The sequence below is a fragment of the Chrysochloris asiatica genome, unplaced genomic scaffold, assembly GCF_000296735.1.
Source record: "Chrysochloris asiatica unplaced genomic scaffold, ChrAsi1.0 scaffold00055, whole genome shotgun sequence".
Lineage (NCBI taxonomy): Eukaryota > Metazoa > Chordata > Mammalia > Afrosoricida > Chrysochloridae > Chrysochloris > Chrysochloris asiatica.
Genome location: NW_006408573.1, coordinates 1,568,161 through 1,592,096, shown reverse-complemented (window position 1 = coordinate 1,592,096; position 23,936 = coordinate 1,568,161). Strand labels below are relative to the sequence as shown.

General features: G+C 40.2%; 1 protein-coding gene and 1 pseudogene across 1 annotated transcript in view; both read right to left on the bottom strand.

The window, feature by feature from the left end:
* Positions 1–10,039, bottom strand: part of RBL2 (retinoblastoma-like 2 (p130)) — a 79,307-nt gene extending 69,268 nt beyond the window's left edge. The window contains exons 1-2 of the mRNA XM_006863518.1: positions 9,806–10,039; positions 1,772–1,902 (exon numbers count right to left, since the gene is read on the bottom strand). Coding sequence (XP_006863580.1) covers positions 1,772–1,902; positions 9,806–10,039 — 365 coding nt within the window. The remainder of the gene's footprint in view (positions 1–1,771; positions 1,903–9,805) is intronic.
* Positions 10,040–10,104: 65 nt separating this feature from the next.
* LOC102815338 lies at positions 10,105–23,220 on the bottom strand (annotated as a pseudogene).
* Between the last annotated feature and the right edge of the window lie 716 nt (positions 23,221–23,936).

The window sequence follows — 23,936 nt, the reverse complement described above, 5'->3', positions numbered from 1 at the left end:
TAGTCCTGGTGTAGCGCTGTAAGCTAATGTATCAGACTGCAAAGTCGTTTGAACTGCAAGGTCAATGGTTCAAGCTCACCAGCTGCTCCTTGGAAACTCTATACACGGTTGCTATAGGTCAGAATCAACTTGAGGGAACTTAACAAAAACGATGATAGGTAGATTAGATAGATAGATAAGATAGATAGATAAGATAGATAGATAGACAGACAGACAGATGTTGTTGGTAAATGTCATCAAGTTGTTTCCACCGTTTCTAGGGTTTCCGAAGAGCAGCTGGTGGATATGAACTGCCAGCCTTGTAATTCAAACTGACCTTGCAGTCCACTGCATTACCCTACAGCACACCAAGGCTCTATAGAGATATGAGTCCTGGTGTGGTGCTGCAGGATAAGCACTGGACTACTAACCACAAATCGGCAGTTCAACCTCATTAGCCACTGTCAGAAACCCTATACAGTGTCAATATGAGTCAGAACTAACTCAACAGTGTTGTTGTTATTAAGTGCCATTGAGTCAGTTCCAACCCAGAGCAACCGTGTATAGGGTTTCCAAGGAGCAGCTGGTGAGCTTGAACTGCCGACCTTGCAGTTCAAACCCAGCCCATTAACCCACAGCGCCACACCAGCACTCCATAGTACACCACCACATCATACACACATATATATGTTTGTTGTTAAGTGGCATCAAGTTGATTCTGACTCATAGAGACCCTGTACAGGATTTCTGAGGTGCAGCTGGTGTGTTTGAACTGTCAACCTTGTGATTTCCAGTCTAGTACTTATCCTCTAGCATCACACCAGGAGTCATCTCTATACATATATATGAAAAGTCATATATATGGTGGTGGTGGTGTATATATATATATATATATGTACACACACATACATATATATCTATGTTCCAGGTGTAGCATTATAGGATAAGTGCTACACTGCAAACCATAAGGTCGTTGGGTCAAACCCACCACCAGCTACTCCTCAGAAATCCTGAACAGAGTTATTACGAGTCAGAGTCAACTCAAAAATGCACTTAACAACAAACATATATACGCACGTATGTTGTGGTTGTAGTGTACCGCTGAGTGGACTCTGACTCATATTGACCCTGTTGACAGCATTTAACAACAATATAATTATAAAAGCGTTGTTGTTGTTAAGTGCTATAGAGTCAGTTCTGACCCATAGTAACCTTGTTTAAGATTTCCAAGGAGTGACTGGTGAGCTTGAACCGCCAACCTTGCAGTTCAAACTGACTTTGCAGTCCTGCACATTAACCCACAGCACCACACCAGGACTCCAAAAGTAGTAGTTCACCCGAACAGGAACTTGAATTATCTCCTTATCCCCAAATAGCAAATTATTAAATGTTTACACATTACATATATATCAAGATATAAATTCTATGCATATAGTTCTATGTATAATACCATATATTCAATATTGTATTTACCTATGCAACACAAAGTATGTCCTATGTTAAAAAGGTAATTAGACTCTCTTGGTAATTAGAACTCTTCCAATTATTACATCATGGGTCACAACTCCCATGCAAGTTTCTAATATATTAACACTCAAATACTTTTCAACAAAAAAGTAGTGTTTAGTGGATACTAACTTAGATGTGGCAAAGGAAAATCAGAACTTACCTTCTAAATTCAGCACCGAATATGTACAGATATTTGGAAAATGATAAAGACAGAATTCTTACTTATCACTACAATTTATAAGCTTTTAGTCACAGTCTAGTCTTCAAAGTCTATCATAGTTACCTCTGCTCTGAACAGCGCAGGATTCGGGTCAAAGATACATAGTTTCCTTCAACTGTTCCTTTGCTTACAGTTGGAACACATTTTCTGCAAGCCACATATAAGGCACATGCTAACCAATGAAGATCATTTCCCTGAAAAAGAAAAAGTGAATTTAGTTAATGTGCTACACACATTTCAATATAAAAGAAACCTTTAAGTTTAAATCAAAAGTGTTGTTTATATATCGGTGGCAAACAATTCCTCTATGATGGCCCTATCCTATATGCTCTATCCATAATGTAATGCTGATATTCTCCCATTGAGAAGTAGGCATATGTGTTCCTCACCTTTGTCCTGGGCACACTTTTTTAATTGCCTCAACCAACAACATAGGTGGAAGTGATATCACACAGTTTCCAAGTTCAGAAAAAGCAATACAGATTTCACCTGGTCGGCACTCTCTCTGGACATGTCCTTGGGAAACCTGAACAGTATATCAGGGGTCTGGCTCTCCTGAAATGTATTATACTAGAGAGAACACATGAAGAGGCCACTCACAGCTAGAGAGACACCAGGCATTATAAACTAGAAACATGACTTCCCCTCTGAGCCCTATCTGAGTTTCTGAACCACAGAACCTGTGAGCATAACAAATTGTTTTACGCCACTAAGTTGTAGGGTAATTAGTTACACCGCCACAATAAGTGGAACATATTGTTGTCTACATATTTTTTTCATTGCTCAAAATCCATAAAGTTAATGAAATTAAAAATTAAGCTTTAATGTATAGGCAGCAACTACTTTTTATACCTGATCAATCTGTTATGCAAATACAGATACATGTAACTTGTCTTTTGTAAGCACATGGGCTACTACGGATAGCAAAGAAAATCAGTTTTAGGGGCATCATTTCTAAAAGATCATTTTCATAATTCTTTTCAAGAACTGACACATTTTCCTCTCCCTAGGAGTCCTGGTGTAGCACTATGGAAGGCAAAGTCCATTTGATCCACAAGGTTGGTGGTTCAAGCGCACCAGCTACTCCTGGGAAACCCTACACAGGGTTGCTAGGCTAAACATTAGACCTTTAGTTACGCTGTAGCCAATGCTGGTGTAAATGAAAACAAGAGAAACTGGAAAGTCTCCGTTTTTCACATACCACATTTGTTGTTGTGAATAAGTGCTGTGGGTTGGAACCAACTGGAAGGTACTTATCCACAACAACAAATGTGGTATGTGAAAAACGGAGACTTTCCAGTTTCTCTTGTTTTCATGTACACCAGCATTGGCTACAGCGTAACTAAAGGTCTAATGTTTAGCCTAGCAACCCTGTGAAGGGTTTCCCAGGAGCCACTGGTGAGCTTGAACTGCCAACCTTGCAGTTCAAATGGCTTTGCAGTCTAGGAGAGGAGTGATTGACTTTTCAGTCTAGGAGTGGAGGTCCCTAGGATCATCAAGGGAGAAGAGCAGAGAATGGGACCCTCCCAGAGAAGCAGTGATGCCTGAAATGGAGCCAGAGATGATGACGTGGAGCTATGGAGCAGCTGGAGACTCTAGACCCTGAGAGGGAGAGCGACTGTGTGCTGAAGACCTGGGGGGCACGGGGGAAGGATTGCATGGAGAGGATTGTAACCATGCAATGAGACGATATACGATAGAATGAAAGTAAAACTAATGTTCTCCCATGTAAACTGTCACATAATTCACAATAAATATTAAAAAAAAAAAAAAAAAAAAAGGCTTTGCAGTCTGGCACTGGACTCCACATACCACATGTTGTTGTTAAGTGCCGTGGAGTCGGTTCCGACTCATAGTGACCCTGTACAGGATTTCCAAGGCTGTAAATCTTTATGGGAGCAGAAAGCCTCATCTTTCTCCCGCGGAACAGCTGGTAGTTTTGAACTGTTGACCCTAAGGTTCGCAGCCCAATTCTTGACCACTACACTACCAGAGCTCCTTACACATCACATAGGCCTGCTTAAAAACTCATTATAGTTATTATGACATAGATTTTCTATTTTAATAAACACACACAATTCTTTGTATATTAAACACATCTCTGGGAAATGGCTTCTTAGCATTCCTAATTTATGAGATTACAAGTAAATTTTGTACTTTTATAGTAATTAGTGAATTTCTTTATTATACCCAGATTTCTTACTGAAAGAAGTATAGTTAAATAAGACACTGTTACCATGTGCTTTAATGAAAGGCAAGAATAGATGATCTGTCAATGTGTATGCTGGTCGTACGAAATTCACAATTATGTTGTTAGGTGACATCATGTTGGCCCCGACTCATAGTGACCCTGTGCACAACAGAATGTAACATTGGCTGGTCCTGCTCCATCCTCACAATTAGTGTTAATCTTGAGCCCACTAGTGCGGCCGTTGTGCTAATCCATCTTGTTGTTGTTAAGTGTCATCGAGTCAGTTCTAACTCACAGCAACCCTGCATATGGTTTCTGAGGAGTGGCTGGTGAGTTTGAACCACCAACCTTGCAGCTCATACTGACCGTTGGTCTAGTGCTTATCCTACAGCACCACACCAGAACTCTAATCCATCTTGCTGGGGTTATAGAATTCCTAAAAAGGGGAGGCACTGTGTATAAATTTTATAGTGCTTAAAGAACAAAATGGACTGGAGCTCTCTATGTATAATCTATGCCCATAAGGCCATCCTCAAAATTAACAACTGATATAGCCTAGGGGGTTGGAAACCTGGTAGGATAAGCACTTGACGACAAGGTCCGTTTGAATAGTCAAGTCAGCGATTCAAACTCACCAGATGCTCCTCAGAAACCCTATATAGGACAGGGTCCCTATGAGTCAGAATCAAGGGTAAGGCACTTAACAACAACAACAGCCTAGGGGGTTAAGTATATGTGGGTTTGAAATAAAGATCTTCCATTATCTGAGAACTGTGAGAATGAAATGAGTTAACAACTAGGGTGGTGCTGCTACTACAGTGGAGTCGGTTCTGACTCATAGTGACTCTGTACAGGGCTTCCGAGGCTGTAAATCTTCAAAGAAACAGAAAGCCTCTTCTTTCTCGCATGAAACAGCTGGTGGTTTTGAACTGCTGATTTTAAGGTGAGCAGCCCGACTCATAACCACTATGCTACCAGAGCTATAAAACACAGAACATTCTGTAACCAGTATTCAGTACTAAGCATCATACGGGTGAGTTTTATTTTTCATCGTATATTTCCATGAGATTGACATTCATGCTCTCTCACATTAACCCTAAATAATAGCTCTGTGAAAGAGGAATTTTTTGTTTTGCTCACTGCTCTATTCCCAGTACTTGGAACAATGTCTGGCAAATAATGCGTGCTCCTGGTGTGATGTGCTGTAGGATAAGCACTGGACCACAAAGTCTGTTTGAACTGCAAGGTCGGCTGTTCAAAACCACCAGCAGCTCATTGAAAATCCTATGCAGGGATGCTATGAGTCAGAACAGACTCAACAATAACAATATTTTATCACAGACTAGACTGAGTGTGCCAAGAAACTGAGACTGAAAATTTCAAAAACTCAAGTGGTCAAACTTGTGTTTTCAGAAATATTTCACTTACATTGTATGTATCACTGGGCTTCATAATACATAATAACTGCTGTAAGTTGAAATACTTCAACTATATGGTGATATTGCTTGTTCTACCTAATTTATAGGATGATCCTGAGGATAAAATAAGAACTTGTTTAGGCTACCTAAACTTACACAGAGTGCAGTAGAAAACTTGAATAGACCTATAACAAAGGAAGAAATAGATCAAGTCATCAAAAACTCCCAACAAAAAGTCTGCGACCAGATGTCTTTACCAGTGAATTTTACCAAATATTCAGAGAAGAGCTGACACCTATTCTACTCAAACTATTCCAGAATATAGAAAAAAGTAGAAAACTTCCAAATACATTTTATGAAGCAAGCATAACCCTCATACCAAAACCAGGGACGGCCATTACTAAAAAAGAAAATTATAGACCAATATCCCTCAGGAACTTAGATGCAAAAAATTCTCAAGAAAACCCTAGTCAATAGAATTCAACAACATATCAAAAAAATAATACATCATGACCAAGTGGGATTCATACCAGGGATGCAAGGATGGTTCAATATTAGAAAAACAATCAATGTAATTCACCACATAAATAAATAAAGGACAAAAAACACGATTATATCGATTGATACAGAAAGACATTTGACAAAATCCAGCACCCTTTCCTGACAAAAACAGTAAACAAAGCAAGAATTGAAGGAAAATTCCTCAACATAATTGAGCATATATATAAAACCAACAGCCAACACCACTCTCAAAGGGTGATGAAAGCATCCCCCTTGCATACAGGTACCAGGCAAGGATGCCCCTTATCACCACTCCTATTCAATAGTGTGCTGGAAGTCTTAGCCAGAGATATAAGGCAAAAAGGGAGATTTAAGGTATCCAAATTGGCAAAGAAGAATTAAAACTCTCTCTATTTGCAGATGATAACATTCTATACATAGAAAATCCAAAGACTTAGCAAAAAAACTATTGGAAAATTCAGAGAAGTGGCAGGGTACAAGATCAATATACAAAAATCTGTTGGATTCCTATATACTAATAAAGAAAGCACTGAAGAGGAAATAAGGAAAACAACACTATTTATGAAAAAAAATAAGACCTATACACAGAAAACTACAAAACACTACTATAAGAAACCAAAAGAGACTTACACAAATAAGTCATGGCCTCTAGATTCATGGGAAGTGAGGGACTAAGAAATGGTGGCCAGGAGGCAGACTTGCAGAATGTGCCCTTTGATGGTGTAAATTATTATATATGCCCGAGTGTTTTGTTTGGTTTTAAAGCTAAAGTTAATAGAGAGAAATACTGTTAACTGATGGTACAGGGAGGGGATTATAATCATAAGGAAACAAGGTGTATTATTTGTTGAATGTAAAACTGATGATCTGCCTGTAAACTTTTACTCAATCCATGAAAAACCTTAAAAAAAAAGAAAAAGAAAGTAAGGCATGGCCATGGTCCATACACTCTTGCCGACCCTGAGATGAGAGAGAGAAGAGGAAGGGTTGGTTGGCCTGAAGTTTCAGGGGACTTGAGAACTCTAGAGCCCATGAACACTGACCTAGCCACTGAGGGCTAGAGCGTCCAGATGATGTGAGTTGGGGAGGTGGGGGGCATGCAAGAATGTCTAAGCTTGCAGACAGTACCTTTTTGACCTAGCTTTGAAGGTTTGATGATCAGAACTCAACTAGAGGAAGATAAAAGCAAGTGCAAATTGCTACAATTTGATGAACTTTACCTTTACTTACAGACGTAGTAGTTCAAAATACCAACCCAGAAGGAAAGAGTCTTCATCAAAGATCAAGCTTATCCCTTCAGTACACAGGGTTGTAGGGATGGGCAACTAGACACTGGCTAAATAAAATGGGGGTGAGGAGCTATAAAGGCATGAAGTGGCTGGCTTACAAGTTTTCAAGAGGGAATTTATAGTTTCAGAGCAAGGGAGGGGAGGTAGAATCCCCATGGAATAATTTTCATCTTGTCTAGATGGGTATGGTGAAAGGAGTAGAGGATAGGATTTTTTTTTATCCAATAGTAAGTAATTGTTATCATGACTAATTCTATTGTCACAACTGTAAAGGTGTAAGTTATATAACAAAAAGAGGGGAGTACCAAAAAAAAAAAAAAAAAAAAAAAAAAACCGAGGGAGCAGAAGCAAATACTGTTGAATGATGATGCACGGAGGAGATTGTTATCATTGCAATGAAATGATGAGTATAAAACTGATGTTCTCCCATGTAAACTATCACTCAATTCACAATAAAACTTAAAAAAAAAAAGAGGGGGGGTAGTTAATCTGGCATTCCAGGAACAGAGGACCCTAAAACCATCAAGAGGGAAGAATAGGAACAGACCATACAACCCTAACCAGAGAGGCTGTGTCACCAGAGATAGAGGCAGAGATGATGACATGGAGAAATTGAGCAGCCATGGAAACAGAAAGGCTGACTTGCAAAGTGTGTCCTTTGGTTGTTTAAACAATTGCATATTACTGCGTGTTTTTTGTGAACATTTAGGGAGAAAGGGGAGAGAATAAAGACAAATACTGTTGGCTGATGGTGCATGGAGGGGATTGTAATCATTGCAATGAAGCAAAGTGTGATTGGTTGAGTGCAAAACTGATGTTTTCTCATGTAAACTATCACTTAGTTCATAATAAAAGCTATAAAAACAAAATTTGCTTTGAGGTGCTTATGCTTTCATCAAGATCCCTGATGGTGCTATAGGATAAATACCAGAGTGCTAACCTTGTGGTCAGTAGATCAAACCCACAGACAGCTCCTTGGGAGAAAGATGAAGCTGTCTGTTCTGGTAAAGATTTATAGTCTCAGAAAGCCTAGACAGATTTGAATCAACTTGATGGCAATGGGTGTGTCTGCCTGACTATGATAACAGTTAGATCACCCGAGTATGTAAAAAGCAAGTATGCAAACTCTAAGGCACTGTCTATATGAGTGAATGCCTACTATGAACCAGAAATACACATGACCTTGCTTACCTTCAGAAAGCTCTGTAAGGTAGGCACAAACATCTCCACTATACATGATCACAAAATTAAGTCTTGTGGTTAAGTAAATTGTGCAAAGCCACCACCTAGGTCTGTCAGATTCTAAAGGCCACTATATTACTATCCTTTCCCTGTCCCCTGTAGATATAACACTGGTAATCGAATTAAAATGCAATTAATGCAAGAACTGGAAAAAATAACCTTACTCAGTAGGCTGACACACAGGCAAAAACAAAAAACAAAAAAAAACATCTAATATATGGTAGTTATACCTCGGTTCGACTCTTGCATCCTGAACTCTTTTGCCCTATTCTTTCCACAACCTGTACAAGGAGGGTTAAAAAAGTTCGTGGATAATTTTCATTATCTTTTCATTCCACGTCTCCAATAACTTTTTGAAGCCCCCTTGTACATGAAGGGTCTCCTGGTGTGGCGTGTAGGATTATCACTGGACTGCAAAGCACAAGGTCGGCAAACCACAAGTTCAAACCCAACGGGTTGCTCCTCGAAATCCCTATACAGGGTCGCTATGAGTCATCAATGGGCTCAAGCGTGGTAACAATTGTGCGGTTGGCCTAGGACCGGGCAGTGTTTCGTTCTGTTGTGCATAAGGTACCGACTCGATGGCACCTAACAACAACAACCTGAGTCGACGGCACGTCATAACAACATCGTGTATGAAAAGACTTAGGGAAAACACTGACTTCAGTTTAAATGCTGCCCACACTGGCGGTCAAACAGCTGAAATACTACCCGGACTTCCGTGTCACTTCCCATTGGCCCGTGAAGGGGCGGTGCCTGCGGGGTTGACAGCCACTGGCTGGTAAGGCCATTTTCTCATCGCAGCTCCTTAGGAAGAAAGGAACAGAACATGCCTGCATCACAGGCGCTGAGAGTCCCCTGTGCCAGGCCTGGGGCAGTCTCAAGTCGGCCTTCCAGATGACAAACGAGGATTCAGGGAGCCCACTACTCTAGGCCTGGGAAGAGTCGTCGTAAGGAGTTTGCGCACACACACAAACAACATTCCAGACGTACCACCGATGCAATGCCCGGGCAAAGAACGGCAAATGGGTGCAGCTGGAGGGGACGCCAAGACCCAGGTCCCCTCCCCTCGCACCCTCCCGCGTTTCCAAATCCACCGTACATCCAGCCTGCAGGGGGGCTGGGGGTTCAGAAGGGGGCACAGGCCCATTCTGGAAGGGTGATTCCCGCACGACCCCAGCCTCGCTGTGTCACTTCAGGGCAAGAGGTGTTCTCCCTTGTAAAACCGAGACAAGAGCAGCGCGACCCGGCTAACGTTCAGAACCGCTAAGATCCCGTAAAGCCAGGTTTCCAAGGCTGCGGTGCCCAGAGAATTCCCAGTCCTCCATGCTGGGGCCCGGGGATCCGAGGCCCGCCGGGGTCCCTGCAGGGCGCCCACACCCGCGGCGGGGCAGAGTAGGCCGGGGCAGCCCCTGACCTCCGGCCCCCGGCTTACCTCCAGCGTGTAGCTCTCGCTCATGCTCCGGTAGCTCTCCCAGGCCTCCACCCGTGCCGTCTCGTCCATGTTGAGGCGGCTGCATAACTCCTCGAACCGCTGCTGAGTTTGAGCGGTCGGCGACTGAGCCGACTGCGCCGAGTCCTCTGCCTCGCCGTCCTCCTCTTCCTCCGAGGCCGCCGCCGCCGGAGGAGGAGGTAGTGGCGGCGGCGACTGGTCGTTTCCCGACGACATAGCTTACCCCTCGATGGCCGGTCCTCAGATGAGGCAAGGGTCGAGGCCTGGAGCCATTCAAACCACTAGGCTCCCGCTAGTCTGCTGTCCACACCGGACTGCGCCTCCTCCAACGGCGCTGGACCTAAAATAAGCACCCGTAGTTCTGGGCGTGGCCTGCTGGGAAATGTAGTCCAGGCCGGAGGCTCCCGGGGGCCAAAAATCCTTTTTGAAAAACAAAAATCCATTTGTGAACGCACCTGTCTCTCCTGTAATTATTCCACGTGACTTCAATGACGAGAAAATACCCAGGAAATTTTGATACACGAAGGCTTAGTGTCCAAGTTGCCACCAGAAATCACACTTTCTCCTTGCCTGGATTACCTTACCTAATAAATAAGCAAGTGACCTATTTTTCTTTATTCAAATCTCAGCGCCATTTCTAATTTCAAGTTTTTTCCTAAGTTTGAAGTTTACGAAAACTTTTAAAGTAAATATTGGATTTTATTTTTTTCATTAATGCAATAAATCACTTTTTCCCGTTGCACAGTTACATCCAATGTTAGCGGTATATTTGTTCTATTATCAAGCATTCTCCTTAACTTTATGTTTTTACTAGCGGTTTTGGGTTCTGGTGTGGCGCTGTGGATTAATGCGCTTGACTGCAAAGTCGTTTTGAACTGCAAGGTCGCGGTTCAAGCTCATCAGTCGCTCCTCGGAAGCCCTATACAGGGTCACTATGGGTCGGAACCCACTTGATGGCACTTAATAACAACTAGCTGTTTGCATATGTATAGTAGACTTGAGTCGCTTTATTTCCAATCCTCTTTGTATTTATAAATAGAAATAGTAAACATTTTCCTGCTTGAGGAATTGAAAGACTTAACTATTGTTATTTTTATTCTGGTCCGCGGGTAATGTAAATTGAGGGAAAGGAGCTAAGTATTAAACAAACTAAGAAAGTTTTGGAAGCTATAATGGGTGCATGGAGAGATAAAATAAGGAAAAATGGATTAGAAATGTTTGAGGAACGATTTTTATTGTATTATTGTAAAAATAATAATAATAATAAGTACAGCAAACCAAACACAAATTGAAAACTTTCTGCATGTACAGTGTACATCAGTGACATGATACATTCTTCAAGTCGTACAAACATTGTCACCCTCATTTACTGAATTGTTTCTCACCCATTAACATAGTAACAGTATACTCTAAATACCATAGCAAGTTGATATTCCATACTTTTTTAAAAGACATGAAATTAGAAATTTGACTTTGACTCCTATTTTTTTCCTTTGACTCAGATTTCCATTACACTATTCCAGCAGAATCTTATCCTAATAAAATGAGTGTAAATTTAAAAGTATTGCTACAAAACCATAGAAACCTTTATTAATTGAAAATATCAATATGTGGAGCTATAGTTTCTCCACATATCCTCCACCTAGATCCATAAACTTCTAAAGGCTGGGTTTTCATCTCTCTAACCTTTCCCTAAAGAATTCTGTGCTCTTCGATTTTGTGCTGCTGGTGGCGGTGTGTGACTCATAGGGACCCTGCATGTTGTTGTTATGTGCCTTGGAGTCGGTTCCGACTCATAGCGTCCCTGTACAGGGCTTCCAAGGCTGTAAGTCTTTACGGGAGCAGAACACTTCAACTTTCTCCCGCGGAACAACTGTTCCAACTACTGACCTTACAGTTCGCAGCCCTATTCTTAATCACTACGCTCCCAGAGCTCCCTAGGGACCCTGCATAGGAAAGGGTTTTTGAGGCATCAAAACTGCAGTTTGGGCATCCTCCAGGAATTCCAAGCACTCTCCTTTTAAATGTTCTCTGAGTTTGGGGAACAAAAAAATAAGCCTTTGTGTTCTTTGAGAAAATTTATCAAGATTAAATACCACTTTGGAGTCCCCAAAAACAGTTGCCATAACCTTCTGAACTGACCTCTCTGCCTCAAATTTAGCTGGTCCAGCAGAACCCCTTAGAAGCCACTACTTTGATTGAACTTTCCTCGCTGGATCATGGTTAGAAATTGCTCCATAAATTCAACTTCATTTATTTCCATTTTGCTAAAAGACTAATAGTTGATCTTGACACACACTTTTTATACCCATCCAGCCAAAAGCTTGCCAAGATCAAGATGTTCACTTCATATTGAAAATGCTGAACCATGTGAGGTCTCAACTTCAGTAATCATCACACAATAGTAACTCATTCTTTGGTGTTTCACCAGTTTCTGGACTTTAGCCGCAGTTTTTTCACTCTTGGCTCATCTTTGAAATCTTCTTGACCTTATTTAAAAATTCTGCTCCATCTAAAAGCTGTTGTTTATGTAGGGCAGCATTCTTGTACACTTGTTGTAAAGTTTCAATGATTTAGAAAGACATCCATTTGAGTTTTGTTAAAAATTAGATATTAGCCCTCACCTCAAAATGGTTGTTTTCCTTGGCAGAAAAAGCATCTTTTTTTTGTTGTTTTTTAAAGGCACCCTGTTGAGACAAAAGTCAGGTACACAGCTGCATAGCTGAGATAATTTGTCTGCAGCCATCCACAGATTGCAGAGGTATGTTGAAACATGTTTTGTTTGGAATAGACTCGTGCATGCCTGAACTGGAAGTGAGTATAAATTCTTTTTTACTTGCCTTTGTATTTTGTGCTTGAAAATGCTTTATTTCTCTTTAGCAAAACTGTACATACAAATTAATCCTTTCAAGTCTCATTTTATTTTCTTATGCCAGTATCAATGAAGTATAATTTATAAATGGTAAAATTTACCCTTAAGTATACAGTTCTATGAATTTTAACAGAGGTATGTAGTTATATGCAATCACTATAATCTAGAACATTGCCATCACCTTAAGAAGTGCCTATTGCCCCTTTGTAATAAAGCCACTCCCCCAGTCCCTGTCAACCACCAAGCAGTTTTCTGTCCTTACAGTTTTACCTATTTTACAGAATGCCAGATAAATATAAACAGGATAAATAGACTTTGGATCTTGCTTCTTTTACTTAACCTGTGAGATTCGTTCAAGAAGATGTATCAGCAGTTTTTATTCCTTCTAATTGATATGTTAGCGGAGTCCTGGTGTGGTGCTGTGGGATAAGCAATGGACTGAAAGGTCAGTTTGACCCACAAGATCGATAGGTTCAAACTCACCAGCTGCTCCTTGGAAACCCCATACAGGATTTCTATGGGTCAGAACCGACTTAATGGTACTTAACAACAATTGATAAATTGGAATGGGTTTTTTGCCTATTCCATTGTATACATGTCACAATCTATTTATCTATATTATTCACTGGTTATCATTATTGTTTGCAACTTGGGGGGACTATAAGAAAAGCTGCTGTAAACTTTTTTGAGTAAACATACGTTTTCGCTACACCCACCAGACGTTCCTGTCTGGTCAACGCTGATGCACAGAAGTCCTGTAGAACAGGCTGGAATTGCTCCAAAGGGTTTCCAGGGGTGTAACATTTTTACAAAGCAGACTATCACAACTTTCTCCTGTGGAGAGGCTGGTGGGTTTGAACTGCCAACCTTCTGATTAGCAGCTGAGCACTTTACCACAGCACCACTAGGGTTCTTGATACTTACTATATGACCCAGCAATAACATCTTTCATATTTACCCAAGAAAAATGAAAATTTAGGAGGCGCTCCACCGGAGAGAGATGTGGCAATGTCCTTGATTAGAGATTGCAGCCTTAGGAACCTATGGGAGTAGTTGTATGCTGTCTGCAGGGATGCCATGAGTTGGAATTGGCTTGACAACAATGGATGTATAGTCCGTTTATGTTAAGCTTTATAAAAGACTGCTATGCTGTTTTAAATTCCCATTCACACTGAAATACAAATGTGCTATTTCCTTTGATCATAAGGCTCAGAGTGCTAAAAATTTTTCATCCGGATTGAATTATGAGATGATTGCTATTAGAACTATGACTTTTAACTGTTTTTTTGGGGGGTGGGGTGGGGTTGTAACACTTTTATTGTGAATTGAGTGATGGTTTACAGGGCAGATCATCAATTTTACATTCAATAAATCATTGCAATGATTACAATCCCTCCACGTACCATCGGTTAACAGTATTTACCTCTATCTCTCCCAACACCCCCACCCCACCCCGCCTTTTTTTTTTTTTTTTATGTACACATGCCACACTGAAAATATATGTTCTTTTAAATGTCCGGCACACAGCCTTTCTCAGTCCATGGGTCTTCTAGTCTTCAACTGCTCTATCTCTCTATGCCAACGCCTCTGCCACCATCTCTGTTGTCACTGATTTTCTGGTTAAGATCCCACACTCCACTCATGCTCTTCCCTCTTGATGATCCTAGCATCCTCTGTTCCTGAAATGACAGATTAATTGCTCCTCTCTTTTAGTTACAAATCTTTATTGAAGTCTGATGTGGTGCTGTAGTCTTAAGTGCAGGACCACAAGGTCGGTTTGAACTACAAGGTAGGCGGTTCAAGTTTACCAGCCACTCCTTAGAAACTGGGTAGCTATGAGTCAAAACCAACTCAACAGCACTTAACACCAACAGGGTCTACATTTAGAGTTGTGACCATCATCATTAGTACTGATAGCACTTCCAATTGAATCATAAAATCCTATGCCTGTCATCCCCCATCCCCTTTCATCAGACAGATCTGGAAAGGGGAAAACTAGTCAGTGAGGATTCTCTCTTACGCACTTTTTTTTTTTAATAGCTTAAGTCTAAGTTGCCTGTCCCAGTGTACTGAGGAGGCAAACTTGACCCTTGATATTAAGAATCCTTCCCCTTCAGTTGCAAGCTATGGACAACATTGCGAAGTACAAGTACACTTAATTATGCTCGTGAGGAATCTATACATGGACCAAGAGGCAGTTGTTCGAACACAACATGGGAACACTGAATGGTTTAAAATGAAGAAAAGTGTGTGACAGGGTTGTAATTTTTTACCATACTTATTCAACCTGTATGGTGAGCAAATAATCCAAGAAGCTGGGTTCTATGAAGAAATCGTGGCATCAGGATTGGAGGAAGACTCCTTAACAACCTGTGATATGTAGATGATACAACCTTGCTTGCAGAAAGTGAAGAGGACTTAAAATATTTACTGATGAAGATCAAAGAGCACAGCCTTCAGTATGGATTACATCTCAATGTAAAGACAATAAAAATCCTCACCACTGGACCAATAAACAACGTTCTTATCAATGGAGAAAAGATTGAAGTTGTCAAGGACTTCATTCTTCTTGGATCAACTATCAACACTCACAGAAGCAGCAGTCAAGAAAACAAATGACGTATTGCATTAGGCAAATCTGCTGCACAGGAACTTTTTAAACTGTTGAAGAGCAAAGATGTCAGCTTGAGGACTAAGGTGCGCCTGACCCAAGCCATGGTATTTTCAATCACCTCATATGCATGTGAAAGCTGGACAGTGAATAAGGAAGACCGTAGAAGAATTGACGCATTTGAGTTATGGTGTTGGAGGAGAATATTGAAAGTGCCAATGGGCTGCCAAAAGAACAAACAGATCTGTGTTGGAAGAAGTGGAGCCAGAGTGCTCCTTGGAGGCCAGGATGGCCAAACTTTGTCTCTCCTACTTCAGACATATTTACAGAAGGGACCAGTCACTGGAGAAGGATATCGTGTTTGGTAAGGTGGAGAGTCAGAGAAAAAGAGGAAGACCCACAATGAGATGGATTGGCCAAGTGGCAGCATCGATGGATTCAAGTGTGGCAACCATAGTGAGGTTCGCCCAGGATCGGGCAGTGTTTCATTCTGCTATGCATAGGGTCGCTATGAGTCGGTACCGATTTGAAGGTACCTAACAACCATAGTAAGGTTGGCCCAGGATCGGGCAGTGTTTCATTCTGCTGTGCATGGGGTCACTATGAGTCAGTACCGACTCAATGGCACCTAACAACAACAACATCTATAATCAAAGGTCCAGGTTATCAAATTGTAGCAATTTACACTTGCTCCCTGTATCTTTATGTTCATCTGATCAAGTTCTGGTCACCAAGCCATCCAAACTAGGTCAAATGGATACTGTCTGCAAGCTTGGAAGTTCTCACATGCCTCCCCGCACTTTAGACGAGCTGGTCACTTCACTCTTAACTCTACCCCCCAGTGGATAGGTCAGTGACCATGGGCTCAGGATTTCACACATCTCCCCTGAACTTTAAACCAGCCAGACCTTCCTCTTCTCTCTCTCTCACATCTCATGGTCATCAGGTGTCTATAGAACATAGCCAAACTCAGTCCATGTCCTCATTGCTGCATTTCTCCCATTTCCACTCATAAATTGACCAGCATGGTTGCCAGCAAGCATAAAAGATTGCTCATGTGTTCCTTTTGCGTTTCACTCTTAGAAAGGGGTTTACCCTGATGGGCTGACTTTTCTTGCCTTGCTGGCTCCAAGGCAACCAGCTTGCTTGATATTGTCACAGCCTAACAGTCTGTTCCCAACTCCTGCACCCCATCCCCCACCACTGTTTTTTCTTTCAAGAAGTATGTTCTGTTCCTCTAGCCATTCCGGTTGGTCTACATTTCTTTTCAGGCAGGAATGTCCAACCTCCGAAGGTTCTGGGTGGGGTTCATGATTCTACCTAAGGTCCCATACTCTACAATACAAAGGCTTAACAAGAAGCCTACTTCCCTGGGCACAATTGTAGTACTCTTTTAGCTAATCCAATCATTCATAGGATAAGATGGACTTACAAACGTTCTGTAATCATATTTCCCAATATTCCTTTCTAGCCTACTTAAATGTCTATATTACAATAGTAGGCAGGGGAAACCAATATCTACAAAACAGTCAAGCACCTTAACATTTTCTTTCCTTCACTCATTTAGACTATGTCTTGATCTCCATATCACAGAACCCTGTTGTTCTAAGGCTGTGCACACATCACAATCTACATCTATCCCATTTAGCCAAGTCAAACCTCCCTAAATCTTCCCCTATCATCCCCGTTCATCTATGCCCTCCCCATTCTTGTGCATTGCCCCCCCCTCCTATTTATTGCCCTCCCTGTTACCCGAGCTGTCATTCATCTATCCCCTAACCTGTAAGTTACTGTTCCCTCCTTCCCACTCCTGGTAACTATTTAGGATTTATTCTTTTAGTATGAAAATCTTTTCTTAAGTTTTTATAATAATGGTCTCATGTAATATTTGTCCCTTTGTGCCTAATTTTATTCTGCATTAGTCCTCAAGGTTCATCCATGTTATGAGATATTTTGCAGCTTCATCGTTTTTCCCCAGGGTAGCACAGTATTCCATTGTGTGTATGTACCAAAGTTGGTTTGTCCATTTTTCCATTGATGGACAATTAGGCTGTTTGCATCTTTTCGCTATTGTGAACAGTGCTGCTATGAACATTGGTATGCATATATCTACTCACGATCTGGGTTGTATTTCGGATCTAGCAATTCTTCTACTTGGTATATATCCACACCCTCACCAGTATGTTTTGTCTTCTGCTTATTTGAACTTTGCTCTTACTGCTGATGTGAGATATCTCATTCTTGTTTTGATCTGCATCTCTCTAATGGCTAATGCTGGAGTCCTGGTGTGGTGCTGTGGGTTAATGCACCAGACTGCAAAGCCGTTTGACCTGCAAGGTCAGCAGTTCAAACTCACCAGCTGCTCCTTGGAAACCCTACATAGGGTTGCTATGGGACAGAATCGACTCAATGGCACTTAACACACAACACTGGCTAATGATCGTGATCATTATATTTGTTATATGATCATATATTTGTTAGCTGCCTGAATGTCTTCCTTTGTGTAGAGTCTGTTCATGTCCTGTGCCCATTTTTAAAATGGGTTATTTGTCTTTTTTCTTGTTTTGTTGTTGTTATGTGCCATGGAGTCAGTCATAGCAACCCTGTACAGGATTTCCGAGGCTGTAAATCTTTATGGGAGCAGAAAGCCTCATCTTTCTCCCATGGAACAGCTGGTAGTTTCGAACTGCTGACCTTGTGGTTCACAGCCCGATTCATAACCACTACAGTACCAGAGCTTGTAGAGGTGTTGTAATTTCCTATGCATTTTAGAGATTAGTCCCTTGTCTGATACATCACTGCAAAAGATTTTTTTTTCCCCAGTCTATGGGCTCCCTTTGTCCTATTTTGGTGAAATCTATTGATGCACATAGGTTTCTAGTTTTTAGTACATCCCAGTCACTTATTTTGTCCTCTATTGTTTGTGTGTTTTTTGCCATGTTTGATAGTCTATGTATGCCCTATATCAGAGTCCTTAAATTTGTCTCTATTTTTTCATTGATGATCTTTATACGTCTGAAATTTACATTTAGATCTTTAATACATGTTGAATTAGTTTTTATATATGGTGTAAGACATGGGTCTTGTTTCATTCTTTTGCAAATCAATTTCCAGTTTTGTTAGCACCATTTTGTTGAAGAAACTATCTCTTTTCTGTTTATGTATTTTGACTCTTTGTCAAAGATCGATTGACTGTATGTGGATGGATTTACTTCTAGGTTCTCAATTCTGTTCCATTGATGTATATATCTTCCATTGTACCAATATCAGGCTGTTTTGACCACTGTGGCTATGAAGTAAAATTTGAAATTAGGGAGTGAGAGGCCTCTAACTTTGTTCTTCTTAAGCAGTATTTTCTTATCTGAGGTCGCTTTCCTTTCCATATAAAGTTTGTGATAGGTTTTTTTAAAAAAATTTTTTTTTCATTTCTTTAAAGAATGGTGTTAGACTCTGGATGGGGATTGCCTTATAGCTGTAGATTGCTTTGGGTAATATTAACATTTCCACAATGTTTAGTCTTCCTATCCATGAGCATGGTAGTGTCTGTCCATTTTTGTAAATCTCGTTTGGTTTCTTGTAGTAGCATTTTGTAAGTTTTCTTTGTATAGGTCTTTTGTTTCTCTAGTTAGATTTATTCCTAAGTATTCCATGTTTTTCTATGTAGAGGATCATATCATCTGCAAATAGAGTTTTCTTTCTTTCTTTCTTTTTTTTTTTTTTACCAGTTTGGATGTTTTCATGTCCCTTAAGAAGTCCTGGTGTGGCGCTGTGAGTTAATGCGCCAGACTGCAAAGCCATTTGAACTGCAAGGTCGGCAGTTCAAGCTTACCAGCTGCTCCTCGGAAACCCTATACAGGGTCCTTATGGGTCAGAACTGACTTGCTGGCACTTCACAACAACAACAACAACTTGCCTTAAAGCTCTGGCTAAGACTTCCAACACATGTTGAATACAAGTGGTGACAAAGGGCATCCTTGTCTGGTTCCTGTTCACAAAGGGAATGCCTTCAGTTTCTCTCTATTGAGAGTGATGTTGGCTATTGGTTTTGTATATATCCTCTTAATTATATTGAAGAATATTCCTTCAATTCCTACTTTGTTGAGTGCTTTTATCAGGAATGGGTGTTGGATTTTGTCAAATGCCTTTTCTGTGTCAATGGATACAATCATGTAGTTCTCCTTTTTTCAATTATATGGTGGATTATGTTCATTGTTTTTCTAATATCGAACCATCCTTGCGTGCTTGATATATAATCCTGCTTGGTCATGATACTACTTTTTTTGATATGTTGTTGAATTCTTTGGCTAGGATTTTGTTGAGAATTTTTGCATCTATGTTCATTAGGGATATTGGTCTATAATTTTCCACTCTTTTCTATATTCTGGAATAATTTGAGAAGAATAGGTGTCAGCTTTTCTCTGAATATTTGGTAAAATTCACAGGTAAAGCCTTCTGGGCTTGGACTTTTTTTTTGGTTGGAGATTTTTGAAGAACTGATCAATGTCTTCTTTTGTTATAGGTCTGTTCAAGGTATCTATGTCACTCTGTGTAAGTATAGGTAGGTTGTGTTTTTGTAAAAATGTATCTAATTCCTCTAGATTTTCAAATTTGTTGAAGTATAACTCTTCATTGTATTCTGTTATTATCCTTTTCATTTTAACTGGGTCTGTTGTGACATCACCCATGTGGTTTCTTATGCATGCTATTTGTGTCTTCTCTCTCTTTTCTTTTATTAGATTTGCCAACGGTTTGTCAATTTTATCAGTCTTTTCATAGCACCAGCTTCTTGTCTTGCTAATTCTTTCTATAGTTTTTCTGTTTTCTATCTCATTTATTTCTGCTCTAATCTTTATTATTTCTTTTCTTCCTGTGACTGTAGGTTTACTTTACTGGTCCTTTTCTAATTGTTGGAGATGTTGTGTTAATATGTTGATTTCGGGTCTTTCTTCTTTTTGGATGTGTGCATTTATTGCAATAAATTGTCCTCTCAGCACTGCTTTTGCTGTGTCCCAAAGGTTTTTTATGTTGTTTTTTATTCTCATTTGTTTATAGGAATTATTTAATTTCATTTTTTATGTGTTCTACTACGAGTTAGCTTCTAAGCAGGGTGTTCACTCAGTTTCCATGTATTTGATTTTATTTCCTTGATCTTCCGATTATTGATGTCTAATTTTATAGCATTGCGATCTGAGAAGATGCTTTGTAGTATTTTGATGTTTTTAAATTTATTGACAGTTGCTTTGTGGCCTAACACATAGTCTATTCTGGAGAATGTTCCATGTGCACTGGAGAAGAATGTCTATTGTGCTGTTGTTGGGTTGAATGCTCTGTACAAATCTATGAGGTCAAGTTGGTTGATTGTGTTGTTTCGTTCCTCTATGTCTTTGTTGAGTATCTTTCTGGTTGTTCTATCCTTTTTTGAAAGTGGTGTATTAAATCTCCAACGATTATTGTAGAGTTGTCTATTTCATTCTCCAATTTTATTAGGGTTTGCTTTCTGTATGTGAGGGCTCTTTTGTTGGGAGCATAGATATTTATTATGGCTATGTCCTTTCGTTCAATTGATGCTTTAATTATGAGATAATGTCCTTTATCTCTTATGCTGGTTTTTGCCTTAAAGTCTATTTTATCAGCGATTGATATTGCCACTCATGCTCATTTTTTATTGCAATTAGCTTGGTAATTTTTTTCCCATCCTTTAGTTTTTAATCTATTTTTGTCTTTGTGTGTTATGTATCTCTTATAGACAGCATATTGAGGGATCCTGTTTTCTTACTAACTCTGCTACTCTCTGTCTCTTGACTGATGCATTTAATCCATTGACATTCAGTGTTGATATTGATAGGTATGGATTAATTGCTGTCATTATGTTGTTTGTTGTTTTGTGGTGCTGCTGGTTTCTTTGTTCTGTATGCTTTTCTGTGCTGAGTTCATTTTTTGTGTGCACTTTTTCTTGACAATTTCTTCATGGTCTTATTATGTCCATAATCTTCTTGGATTTTCCTTTTCTTTTGATTTGGAGATGCATTTTCTTTGAAGTTGTTATTGTTGTTAAGTGCCATTGAGTTGATTCCGACCCATAAAGACCCTGTATAGGTTTTTCAAGGAGTGGCTGGTGAACCTGAACTGCCGATCTTGCGATTCAAACTGACTTTGCAGTCCAATGCATTAACCCACAGTGCCACACCAGGACTCTTCTTTGAGGTTATCCTGTATTTTATTAAGTTCTTCCTCTTTTTATAACCGTCTGTTTTATCCTGAGATCTACCAGACCTCCTCACCACCTGGATCTTTGTTAATATACTTTCCTTTCTTTCGCTTTGTAGTTGTCCTGATCATAGACTGACTTCCCAGATCCCCTTATTTCATTCTTGTAGATTTGTTCTGCTCTGAACTCTGGACTGAGTTCTGGGTGGTTCTGCCACATGTATCAATCTCTGGTTGTTGTCTACTCTTGTTGGTTCTCAGTTGAAAGAACTCCCTTTAGTATGTTTTGGAGTGCTGGCTTAGCCTTTACAAAAATCCCTTAATTTCTGTTTATCCTGAAATGTTCTGATTACACCATCATATTTGAGGGACAGTTATGCTGGGTACATGATTCTTGGTTGACAGGGTTTTTTTTTTTTCTTTCAGAGTTTTGTATCTATCTCCCCATTGCCTTCTTGCCTGCATGGTTTCTGCTGAGAAATCAGAGCTTAGTATTATTATTGGCTTTCCTTTGTAGGTAACATTTCTTTTTTCACTAGCTGCTTTCACCTTGTCTTTTATTTTGGAGAGTTTGATTATGATATATCTTGGGGATTTTCTTTTGGGGTCTAACCTACCTCTGCTTTGTTCAGCTTCTTGAATGCTTGTCTTTTTGTCTTTCAAGATGTTAGGAAATGTTTATTCTAAGCAGCTCTTGGACTATTTCTTTTGTGGTTTTCTATTTCTATTCTGGAATTCCAACCAGTCTCAGGTTATTCCTCTTCATCTTGTCCCCAAATGAATCTTAGGCTTCCTTCAGATTTTTTCTTTTGCTTGGTCACTAAGTTTTTTGCTTGGTCAATTTCATAGGAAATTGTAGTTTGGTTTAGCTCCCGGCAACCCACTCCTGAGGTCTGAGAAAGATTGCCTTCTTCTGAGCTGGCTGATCTTTCTTCTGGGCAAGAGACATTTTGGGACAATTCTACCTCTTCTTTTAAACAGCTTTCTTAGGCTTCTTCTCATAAACAGGATTCTCATGGATAGCAGTATGTGCTTTCTTATACATCTCCTCCATCATGTCTGGAGTTACGTTATTCTTTATGTATTGAGAGAACTGTTTCTTGTAAGCATCTTCATCTTTTTCCATTAAGTAACGCATATAATCTGCAACATTCTGACCCATGATGTGTTTCCGATGTACTTCTGCATGAATTCCTTGCTTTCTGAATCATAACCAGGGAATCGCTTGGTACTGTGAGGGATAGACAAGCCTCCATCCACAGCACCCTTCAGGGCCCCAAACACTTTATTTCCAGTAGTAGTTCTGGCAAGGCCAACATCCAAGTAGCAGGTGAAGGCACCAGATTGACCATCAATGCTTTCCACATTGTATTCATCTCCTGTTACCTCCACTTGGCCTTCATAGATTTTATCCATCCCAAACCTATTGAGAAGCCTGTGTGCCAGCAGCAGGCAAGAGCAATATGCTGCAGCATAATTTGTCAGGCCAACTTTCACACCATACTTTGGGAGTTCGTGAGCATATGCTGCACAGACAATCATATCCCCTTGTATACGGGCATAAGCAATCTGGCAAATGATATCTCTGTTGGTTACATGAACAATCATCCTGTATTTGGGTATGTTGTATTTATTTTTATCCTGAATTACCAAGCATTTTCGAGCATGGTTGTTCAGAAGTTCAGTTCTTGAGATCTTATGATTCATTCATTTGTTCATTTAGTCATCTACCCATTCAAAAAGTTAGCAAAGTTTATTGAACACTTACTAAAAGTCAAGTAATTTGCAAAGCAATGATGCTATCATAGTGAATGAGACAAATACAGTCTCTGTCCTAATGGACTTTATAATCTCTTGGGAAAAACAGACCTAGGACAGTATGTTAATTGTCAAGTGTCAATATACTCCTATTAGGAAGCAGAGATTCAAGGAGCTGTAGGATCTTGGAAGCCCCGTTGGCACAGTGGGTTACTCCTTGCTCTGCTGACCATCAAAGCTGCTCCACTGTAACAAGATGAGGCTTTCTGCTCTTGTGGAGATTTACAGCCTCAGAAACCTTATGAATCTCAGCCTCTTGCTTTTGTGTTTGTGTTGGGAGGGTAGGACAGGGGATGTGGACAGAAAGGCTAGAGTCATTTCTTTCCTTTCACTTCCTTGAGGAGAAACTTGAAAGTCATAGAGGAAGAGAAGAATAATTCTTTACAGGTCGAGGAAAGAGCTTATGCAAAGATCTTGGACCAAGTGTTGGAGAAATGTGAAAGTGCTTCAGGTGTGGAAAGTGAGGAAAAGGCATGATGGGAAAAGAGACAGGAAGCTAATGGCAGAAAAAATATTGGATTTGATTCTAAAAATAATTGGCAGCCATTTAAGATTTTAGGTTATGGAGGTGGGAGATGAGCCTCTATCTCCAGAAATTAGAACAG